This window comes from Diprion similis, chromosome 13 (genome assembly GCF_021155765.1).
Source record: "Diprion similis isolate iyDipSimi1 chromosome 13, iyDipSimi1.1, whole genome shotgun sequence".
Taxonomy (NCBI): domain Eukaryota; kingdom Metazoa; phylum Arthropoda; class Insecta; order Hymenoptera; family Diprionidae; genus Diprion; species Diprion similis.
Genome location: NC_060117.1, coordinates 10,521,072 through 10,533,111, shown reverse-complemented (window position 1 = coordinate 10,533,111; position 12,040 = coordinate 10,521,072). Strand labels below are relative to the sequence as shown.

Here is a 12,040-nt window from a genome sequence, read left to right as displayed (position 1 = left end):
ACTACTGACCTTCTATAATTTTGTTGTAGGCTAGGATAACTGAAAGCACACTTTCATACACAAAGTTTAGTGTGGGCCACTTGTCGAATATGATTTGTATAGATATCGGAATTTTGAATTTCCACATTATCCAGTATTTGGCTTCGTGGCAGGTATTCAAAATCATTGGATCTATGTTGCACTCTATTAAACCTGTCTTGTTTCCGCTTGGCCTCATTAAATATATGTCCAATCGTTTGTGCACATCTTCCCCAACATCGTCAATCCATTTGTAAAACAAATCAGTAACTGTATCTTGGATTGAATGGACTAGTTTCTCATACTGCTCAGTTACTTCGTTGCTCATACTGCAATAACTCAACCATTCAGCATCATCGAAACATTTCTTCATATTTTCCAACTTAGCAACTCTAAGCCGCATGCTCAGTGCTCTACCAGCAAAGTACGGTATCATGGAGGGATACTCTTCTTTTTCTTCGAGAATTTCTTGTTTGGTATCTTGAATTTCGTCAGCAAACATCTTCCATACCTGATCACATATAAATGTAGCGATGAACAAATGTATAGATTTGAGTTTGTGAGGACTGCGAATTCATTTTTACAATATCAAAAGTAGATGAGTTTGAAATGAATGTTCAGAAAGTTTTTTTTGGAAAATTCTAAGAAAGCCAGTCAAAAGTTTGACTTCGAAGAAATCTTCATCAGCATTTGAATGTTTCGCAAATTTCTGAGGTTTTGTGTCATAGATTTCCTATATATTGCGTTTCAGATATACTCAATGAGCAAACACTGACAATCAAATAAATAGAGGTAGGGTGGGTAAGCATGTGAAAATTGCCCTTGTTCTCAGCTGATTATGTAAAAGAGTAATACATACCAAAATTTTGCCTTTGATCATCGTTTCAATTAATCGCTGCGGAATATAATTTAAAATACTTGTGTACTGTGACACAAGTGTGAATACCGGATTATACAGAGAGAGTGCGAGTAATGGCACAAGACAAAGGTAAGTCCTGTGATCACACGAGTCATATATCGCCTATCAGTATATGTCGTAGATAATATTTCTCGTTACATTGGCATTGAAAGTCTTCTTTTTTTGAATTATTTATAGGTACTGAAAGTAACCTATCTCAAAAATCATGCAACAATATTTTCACTACACTGTTAGTAATGCGAGAAGGCCGGAAAGTATGCTGACCTGTTATTCTGGCTCCGCCAGTGATGTGCAAAAACCCTCGCTTGCTTTCGCAAAAGAACACCCGGTGCCTGCAAATGTTATATAAGAGAGGATACTCCGTTACACAAGCGTAGAATAAAATGCAGGTTCAGATGTATACGTATACCTTGTTGAATGGAGCTGCACATCTCCTTCTGCGCATGCGGCCATGGCACGCATTGTGTACAAACTACCACTTTACGCTCATGCATTTAAAAACACCAGGATGCAAAACCTGCGAAGAAAATTTCCAATTTCGAAGCTTGTGGAATGAATGATGAGTGCCCTACTTCCGAACAGTGCAATATGCACGTTGGTGATGCGCATAATCAAAATCCTACATCTTATACGCTAGAACTTTTTCGACGCATGCGCATGCTCAAATATTTAAATTTTACGGACTGTATTATTGAGAGTGAGCAGTAAAACTTTTAGTTCGACGTGCCATCATTGGTACCTTCAGTGTTCCACAGATAAACTTTCGTTCCACAGTGTGGCAAGCTTAGTAATAGTTGATTATATTACAGGTGCAGAATTTATGTGGGTTTCAACGTTTGTCAAGTCTGAATGTCGCGAGTACCCGTGTAGACACATTACGTGCTCAGGTGACAGCTGTAGCTACACAAGTCAGATATCACTTTTAATACACTCTATTTCTATCAAAATCTGTAACGAAAAGTTTAATGTAAGAACATCGAGGTCGACACTGACAGCACATGTGATTAGAGTGAAATAGTTTACGTTGAATGACAGCGGTTTACAGCGTCAATATCGGTTTACCGCACTGTTCAAAAGTGGGTTTCGCCACGCATACTCCACAAGTTTCGAGAATCGAATTTTCAAAGCATCTGTTACGTGATAAACCACAATGTAACTCTAGATTCACGCACTTTTTTTTGTCTGTATTTTGTATTTGAAGTATTGTTTATGCGACCGTACAAACAAAAAATTCGAGCAGTACGAAAAACTTGCCAACCATGATTTTGTCATATGAAGTATAATTCGCACTATGAGGGCAAAATTTCTCAACACCTTGCGTTTTTGCATTATGTATCTGCAGCTCCAGCATGCGCTTGCCTACGGTTTATATTGCAAACTTTCCACACAACACATGACATCGGAACGATATCCGAAAAGTTTTGCGATTGTTCGGCTTGTGTCGTCTCGTGATAAACTAATTAATCATATTAGATCAATATCTTTTATACATCCTACTCAAGTAAGTTATACACCACATGTAAAGGACATAAAATAGATGTAGGTACAATTAAGGTTGCCAGTTCCATATTCATGACATATGTACGCCTATCTCCTAGGTATTGAATATAACTTGCAGGTGTATAACGTCGAGTCTTCAAAAAATACGTTATTCGGAGAAGTTATTTATTTTTTTCAAATTTTTGCAATGGAAATCATTTTTTCCATTTTTCAAATAAAATCATTTGCACCCATATTTGCAATTGATGATACTTTTTTCGCTAATTTTGAGGCTGAAAGCCAATCTATAGTACACCCTCAACAATCAGACATTCGATATAGTATATTATAATTTGTTTTTATAGCATTACACCTTGACGTACTTCCTCTTTCTGTTCTTCACTAACTCTAATTATTTCAGGAATAGACATTTTCATAATATTCCATTTTCCACATTAAATCAAGTTTGGCCCTGATTCAATAGACTAGGTATTATGACGTGTTCGATTTTGATAATAATCCGTTACTACTAACAATCAATCATTCTTTCGAAATATAATAATAATTTAATCAAACCGTATTAGTCAATCGCAAGTGCAAAATTGAACATTTTGAACAATAACTATTTCGTCAATAGAACTATCGAAATTCTGAATTCAACGAGACCGAGGTGAGGCTCAGGTACAGTAGCACCATCAATACTGACTTACGCGACCCGACGGCTCTCAATCTTGTCGATCGTCGTATCTAAACATAAGTTAATTTGAGCAGTTCTCTTCAGCGTTTAACGATTATCATTTACACTATGTTGTTGAAAATTTGTCCTTTAAATATCAATCAGAATATGAGAATTGTTGGCAAGCTTCACTAGCCACTAATTAAACAAACATATTGCCCTCGAAGCAAATTCAATATTAAATTACTAGCAAAACTGAAAAATAAATTTAATCAAGTAGATTTGGTGCCGAGTTATAGATAACGCCCTTGGGTATTCAGGGGTTCCGTTCTCTTTCTCCAGCTCGGTGCCCAATGCATGGTTTCTCCGAATTATAAAAAAATCAATGCTCAAAGCCATATTAATAGTGCGGTTATCTGTATAATCACATGCATGAAACTTTTCATCGTCCAAGTCAAACCTCAGCACATCATGCGTTCAGAAGAGTAACCATCCTGGCCTGACTACCCATAATAATCATTCATTGATTTAAGCCTCAGTTCAGGCATGTGGTCTCACCGATCAACCGATATCTATCATAAGTCACATTATTGATATAAGTTACATTCAATCTAAAAAGAGAGATACTATATAATAATAAACGACCTACTAGGCATAATAATCTTTCAGCATAGATGTTCTTGGCATTTTACATTAATAACACCCAACATTTTCTAAATAGCGTAAATGGTCAAATTCAGTTAGTTCTGCAGCTTCTCTGCATTTGAATATAAATTCGTTCGTCGACGTGATCTTTGATATAAATTCAAACATTTTATAAATTCAATTGATCCTCTCCGATTTCTGTATAATATCATTCATTGCTATGGTTCATCTTTCACAACAAAATTGTTCCCACAGTATACTTGATCTTTCACCAGATTAATTCATATTTCACCATTTATTTTGAACGATCACCTATCCCATTTCATTATTAGTATAAATTGGCCTCAACCATTTAAACAACTCTCACAAGGGCCTGTATAGGAGTAAGCAGCAACGTACTCACATATTACCAGTTTATCGCAAAGTAGGTCGTTCTTGGTTTAAAATTTTTATTCATTGTCGTTAAGTGGGAGCAAGGGAATTCATCGCTGATTACGAATTTATGGTAAAAATTCAAGAATTCAAATTGGTGGGTCCAATAAGGTAGACCAAAATGCAAATATGTACTTTTAATTATGGTGTTTTGATCCGCCATTAAATTGCTAAATTTTGAGGCAGAACCGCAACCCATACCTTTAAGACCCCTTAAAAACCAATTATTATGCGAATTGAGCGAATTATTGTATCTTAGTCCACCATATTGGATTCGCTATTTTGAATTACTCATTGCCGAGAAAAAATTCGTAAACAGTGACCTCGAAAACCCTTGAGTAACAAATTTTGCGGAAATCATTCTAGCCAATCACAAAGTTATCGATGTGCGCTGTATGGCGTCAGTACCGCTACAGGCTCCATAAAAATGTGCACCATACGGCGCGAATGCCGTTCAAGGTGTGGATATAGTGATTTAAGGTGAAGGTTGGGTATGAAGCAATCTTCTGACCGTGTGAGTTATAAGATCATTGGATGATTGATTCTTAGAGGGAGCAATTTTCACACGCTTTCCCGCAGAGTGAATGCAAATACTTACAGTGGTCGTCTTACGATCAAAAATTGCCTTCACACTATCTCGACGAGTATAATTATAGAATCCATATAGTGCCTGTATTCCTTCTTCGATATTTCTCACTGTTTTGAATACATTCGTAATCAAATTTTCGATGAGTAATTCTAAGTCTTTGATTTCTTCTCGGAATCGCACCATATCATCAAACCAACAAGGAGCCTGCACATCCAAAATCGTACCCGATAATATTTCTATCACTCTCAAGTGTTCCAGAAACCTCCTCTCTACTTTTTCGCACAGCTTTTCGTACTCAGTGCCTTTAGTTCCACCAAATCGCGGTTTTGAGATATTTTGCGTTTCATCCAATCTGAAATTTTCTAGTTAAGATTTGCATTATATAATATTATCATAGTATGATATAATACTACCGTGCGAAATCGATCATTGCTTGACAAATTTCCAAGGAATCATTGCACCTGGTAATGAACGTATCGATGTGGCAAAAAATATATTCCTCATCAAGTTTCCATTCCTCCGATGTAAGTTCATTATGAGCATCAGAGATCTACGTAACATGAATGGCTTCATTATAATGAAAGATCGTAGATAACATAGTTTAATCGTAATGATTTTGAATAACTTGATTGCGGAACTTTATCTCTGATGAGTTTGTAAAATAACAGAATTACATTTCACCAAGGACAGACCGCAAAAGCTACTTACGAGGGGATATTACGCAGAAAATACCGCATTGGTAATATATAGGATGTGCGAAGAATTCCATGACGGCCAAATACCTTAGAAACTTTAAATCGTGAAAAAATTCCGTATAATAAGGTTATATGATTTTTCCCCGTTGGTTGTACAAATTTTCAGAATATGACATCAGATTCGCTTTTAGCGACCTCAATTACTCATTAGACTAACTTGCATTGTGATTGGTCCTTGGTCTAAGCCGAGCATTCAACATTGAGATGAACTTCAGACATCGAAATTTGCGGTCCCCAATGTTTTTTTTTTTTCTTATTTCTGGGATCAAAAGCATAGAGTCCCATTCAGAAAAATCAGCTTGACCTTGGAATAATCTTAAAGGTAATTGTCAACGTTAAATCCAAGGTTATGAGTGATTACCCAAGGGCAAAATTTACAACCTTAGTACCCGAAATTCTTCTACCACTTAAAGTTTCCAAGATATTTAGCCATCCTAGAACTCGTAGGACACCCTGTATGCGTCTAAGTATTTTCAATAAACACTTAGCCTAATTATTAGACATATAGTATACATAAAAGATGGCAATGAATGAGCATATTGATGTTACGTCCTCAGCGCCTAAGACCACAGTGTATTAAATATTTTCCTCTCAATTAACTAATTTCTTTTCCGATATCGATTTCGGATTCATATTCAGTTAATTCTATATTTATTCTATCGAAAGTTCATGTCATAATATACTATTTTTGCCCACACAAAATTGTAGTTAGACACTGATCAATATTACATACGTACGTTTCTGAAACGGCCGTACACGAGTCCTTCATTACTTACGCATTCTTCAATACGCTAGCTAACTAAGGGCCTTAGACCTTTACAGATACAGCATATTTGATGGTAAAGTTGAACGGATAATTTATAAGTACAGAACATTTCTTTTCAAGCTAACGAATACCAACTAGACTAAACAGAATATCGTGCCACCTCACTATATCGCACATCGCTATATCGCTGTTAGCAAATTTCTTCTCGAAGCTTATTTCGCCGCCAGAAATATAAGGAAATCTATAAGAAAATGTAACGCCGGAAGGCAAACACGGGGGAAAAATAAATATAGTAATACAATTAAATGTCTTTGCAAAGAAATAGATTAGGTTTGGTATATTCTAGCTACGCTATTTATTGTTAGAATACAATCAATTTTATTAATAAATCAACAATACATCAATTTTAAATCAAAAGTTGTAAGCAGTACTAATAAAATTAGTGAAAAAATTTAGATTTTATCAGCTACAAGCCACCAAAAAATACACGAATAGCCTTATCATTTGACCTTAATAGAACCAATATAAAAAGGCTTTCAAAATAATTACATGTTGAAATACAATTTTTTTTTTTTTTTTTTTAATTAACGAACGTTTGTATCAGTACAAAGATTTTTGGAAATTTTTTCAAATGTTTAAAAATTGGCGATAATATTTAGCCTACATAAAAAAATTATAACACACAAAGTGTTTGGAAAAAAAATTTCAAAAAATTGTAAGTGTTTTTAGACCCGGAGAAGCAATAAAAAAAATCAGTAATCAAATCGGAGATGCGGTATAATGCGGACTGTTTGTATGGCATAGCGCTCACCGGGAGGCTATGACTGAAATTAGATTCTCCATTAAATAATAGATGGATTTTCGGGTAAAGCGCCTTACACAAAAGCATAGAAGAATAGAGAAGGGTTAAATGCAAAAAGACTCATTTACGTGATAGAATTTGGATATGGATAGGCTCGAGATGATTTAGATTTGATTAAAACTCAACTATAAAACAAACTTAGGAGTGATCAATTACGTAATTTATTATTAATATTTTTTCTTGTTACTTTTTATATTTCTGTTACTGCATGAGCATGCTTATTTTTGTTACTAATATCTTGAAAGTCACTAAATCTATTCTGTTTGGTCAAAAATCACGTCACTTAGAACTTTTTCCTTCACTTGCTAACAACTTGTTGAGTATTCGTAAAATCAATCAAATAACCGGGAACCAGCGACAGAATTTAATCGTGCATCTGTAGTTCAGCAACGAGGTGAAACTCCGTGTCTACAAGATAGGAACGTCAGTTCACGAAGTCAGGAAGGCTACATGATGTAAGAAAACATAATGAGCGGAATGAACACGGTTACGGTGAAACAGCTGCAGCAACCTTCGCGGCAAGTCTGAATCTGCGCACTGCATAACACGGGTGTAACTGTCCGCGTCTGTGGAAAAGCTTGGACGACAAACCGCAAAGTTCGCGTCTGTATCCCGCTGTAACGGAGTCAAATCCCACCTCAGCATAGAAACAGATAGACAGAAATAGGGCCCGTCTGATTTAAGTAATACTAACTTTTAACTTTCTTTTCAAACACGAATTTCTTTTCGCTTTTTCATGTGATAAATGAACAACCTTGTTACTTCTTCCGGACAAGGGTTTCCACCGGCATAGTGTTTTCATGAGTGGATCGCTCACGAAAACTCGTGAACGTTACAACATACATATTAGATGAAAGACAGTCTCGTCATAAGTCAAATCATGTAAACACCTTAAATCCGTACTGGGGCTTAACTACACTCTACCAGCTTAAGCCTAACGGGAAAAATGACAACTGGAGGGAAGAAAGACAACCCAGGCCACTTGGGACAAACCAAACAGTCATACCCTCTCCGTCCGGCAAGGTGGATTCATTTTGTCAAACACGGCTGTTGTAACCGACACTCTTTTCCCTTATCAATAAATAATTTAAATCATATTGTGTGAGCTGTCTAGATTCCTGCCTACCACCAACATCCTTACATATGTATTGGTAACGAGAGTGCAGCTCGTTACACTACTTTAGTCTGAATTAGACGTACCCAAGCGTCCATAAAGTGACAGATAAAGATGATATATCACTTTTTCGAGAGAATAAATTTGTAGTGGTAAATTCGAATATCTTTGATGACTTAAAAAATAACGACGGAGCCGGGAATTGAACCTGGTATTCCAGGTAAGGATGTTCTGTTCCGAGTTTTGGTTTCTTAAGGCTTCGTATAAATCGTAAAAGAACTTGAACGTGAGTTATGACAAGTATGTTGTGACCTGATCAGCTTTTATTTCGTTGCAAGCATAAAGAAACTATTTTACTCACCTTCTGGTATAAGCATTTATATTCTTGACAGCATGAGATGCACACATTCAGATCCTTGATAGTTCTTATCGTTTTACCTTCGAACAATTCCTCGAAGTCTACATACTGTTTGCACTTGAGTATGATCTCGTTGCTCAATGCTCGATACAAATTGGCCATTTTTTCTTTCGTTCGAAGGTAGGATGAGTTCAACCAAATCACTCTGCAGAGGTTCATAATCTTTGGAAGGTGAGCAAGAATGCCTTCTGGTGTCCGACACTTCTGAAGTTCTTCAGATGGCTTCAATAAAATTTGCAAGAACTCGATATTGGATTTGGCTTGGTTGATTCTGTACTCAATCTCTTCACTGAGAGAAACAAACTGTCGCACATACGTGGATTGAGTGATATTCAGAATATTGATTATTTTTTTCATAACTGGATTTTGAAGTTGAAAATTCAAACTGCCGAGATTTTCGTCTGTAAAATTGAAGAACATAAGATACAGCTTTATATTTTCGCAATATAGCTTGCTATTCGGTTTAAGTGATACTGAGTAATATTTTGAATACGATTAAACTTACAGCGATAAACCCAAAATTCGTACTCATCACGTGGGCACAGTAGTTCACGAGGTGTCGTCTGATCTTGATCGCCTAATGACGTCTTAATTTGTCTAGTCCACCCTATCACCACTTGCTCCAATCGCTTTACTACTTCTTTTTCCGCAGCAGCCTCTTCTATAGCCAGGTTGTGACCCTCGCGGGGAATGTACATGACAGTTAATCCCAGCAATTTATACCTCAGATCCGTTAGCAAAGTCAGAAAATCATGCAACTTAGTGCAAAAGTCACTCTTGACGCCTAACAAGGATTAAGGAAAAAATCGGTGAAGATAGGTCATTCGATTTTCTCTGATCTTGTGTTTTTCCACAAAATTGAGTCACAATGTTCAATGGGTCCTACGTATTTGGGTGCAGTCTGAAGTTTCTCATGATCAATATTCAGATTTATTATTTACTTAATACGCAGACCAGGAAGGCAAAATTTTACATGAATTAAAAATCAAATACCTGAATTGACTAATGGTCAAGCCTTCAAGTGATTATAGAAGATTCTGAAGTACATGCAGCTAATGCTCTTTTACCGGAGAAAAGTATTTCTCGATTATTCACGTATAATGGGCATATGTGTATACAATGAAGGCCTTAAGCTATTTCGAAAACGCCTCAACATCAACTAAAATCATTTTGCTATACAGCGAAACCAGATATTCGGTATGGACACAATGTCTGCTGCATGTCCGCTTATTCAAGAGCATTAAGCCAACCGTACTTCCGTTTGTCAAGGCGCATTGAGCCACCAGTATTTCGATTTGTCAAGACGTATTGAGCCACCAGTATTTCCGTTCATTAAGGTGCATCAAACCAATCATATTTTCATACATCAAAACTTGTTAAGGCAACCGTGTTTCTGATTGCCTTAAGTTAAGTGCCTCGGGTTATACGGCACCAGCGCCTATACCAGCAAGGGCGAGTTTTGACCAACATTGCAAGAATTATGACTACTATTTTCCCCTTTCTCTGCTTCTTTCCTCACTTTGTCAGATCCAGTGAGAGATATATAAAGCAGATTACCGTTGGTCACAAGCCATTTGAGGGGCGACCGAACTAACAAGGGGACCAGTAAACAATCCCTCACGGGTTTTGATAGGTTTCAGTTATGTTGAAGGAGGGGGGGGGGGGGGGGGGGGGCTTTCCGACTACAAGGCTAACGGCATTTCGTGAAACAAGCCTTAGTTTCAGAGAAAATTTTCGAGAGACCAGCTTCGCACCAGATATACCTCAGACATTTGCTACCTAGCAAGCAAGCAAGCTGCGGCTAGAACGCTAGCGGCCCGGGCTCGAGTCTCGTCATTTTTTTTTTTTTTTTTTTGTTTTCTTCTTCTTTATCACCAATCAAGAGTAATTGAACATATACACATACTTGCGCTACCGTTGGAACAAATTATTCCAGGAAATGGAGTGAAAGTACAAAATTCTGTAGTTTCGCTTAAGTCGGTGACTAATACCATCCACAATTATTCTCTTACAAGGAACATGAAGAAGTGGGCACCGATAGCGACTGATGTACATACGCTCCGTTATCTAGTGAATACAAGGAATACAGCCGTGTTGTACTATCTTTTTCTGTAACAATTTGTTAAAACGTAAGCGTGAATGTGTGTTTATTTTCAATTACTCTATAGGCCGATGCAATACGTCAAAAGCAAAGAAGGGAAACCAACAAAAATGTTAAAAATACGGAAAAGGCAACTCTGGAGAAAAGTCTAAGGAAAAAAAAATGTAATAGGACAGAAGATTTAGTGTTACCTGCGACAAAAAAAGGAAAAGTAATCCTTCCGTGATTTCGATAGGAAGGGTGGTATTGGAAAGTCCCGATTTTATGGAAGATGAAGTGGAATTACATTATCTGGGAAAAATGAATTATTCGTGTCAGTTTTGTCATGCTAAACATTTTGTTTCTGAATTGCCCGGTGATAAGAAGTATAATAGTTGCTGTCACACAGGTAAAGTACGTATTTTGGAAGATAATTCTTATCTGAAAGAGATTCACGCATTGATCAACGGTAATGATGCATATAGTAAGAATTTTGTGAAAAATTTAAGAAGTTACAACAATTACTTGGCATTTGCAAGTTTTAGTGCTAAATTAGACGCCTTCAGAAGTCGAGGTCCATTTGTATTCCGTATATGTGGACAAACCTATCATGATACATATGCGCTTTATCCAGATGTCAATGAATCCCGTAAATATGGACAATTATATATTGTTGATAACGAGATCGCTACTAGAGTTCGTATGCAACATCCCGGCAATAGTGGCTGCTTACCAGAGGTATTGAGCCTATTGGATGACGTTATACGCAGGGTCAATCCATACGCGAAGGCGTTTAATATGATGTACGAGGTGGAAGGAAACGAAAAATTGTTGTCCAATTTAACCGGTTGTCCAGTTCGTGAAGTTCGAATGTGGTTAAAGAGAGATGACACATTTGATAAAAATCTTTTCAACATACCAACATGCAATGAAGTGGCAGTGGTGTTCGTTGCTGAAGATGGAGATCCTCCGTTACAAAGAGATATATGTGTATATTCTAAAAGTAAGTGTCCTATAAGTATGTCATCTCTGAGTCAACATGTTGACCCTATGACATATCCTCTCATCTTTCCATCCGGTCAGTCTGGATGGACGCTGAAGATGTAGCAAACCGGAGGAAAACGTGATATAACAGCGTTGCAATACTACAGCTTTATGTTGAGCGACAGAGGCGGATTTAATCCATGTCTGAGTATGGGAAGTTTATCCCAGCAATATATTTTCGATATGTGGACGAAAGTTGAAAGTCATTGTCTGTATTTTATAAGAGATCATTAAAGTAAATTA

At 36.8% G+C, this 12,040-nt stretch overlaps 1 protein-coding gene across 1 annotated transcript; it reads left to right on the top strand.

Annotated features, from left to right (window-relative positions):
* The first annotated feature begins 10,692 nt into the window (after positions 1 to 10,692).
* Positions 10,693 to 12,031, top strand: LOC124413857. Its single transcript, XM_046894643.1, has 4 exons — positions 10,693 to 10,722; positions 10,842 to 10,904; positions 10,946 to 11,831; positions 11,889 to 12,031. Exons 1-4 carry the CDS (start codon positions 10,693 to 10,695, stop codon positions 12,029 to 12,031), a joined length of 1,122 nt encoding a protein of 373 aa, XP_046750599.1.
* The last annotated feature ends 9 nt before the right edge of the window (positions 12,032 to 12,040 follow it).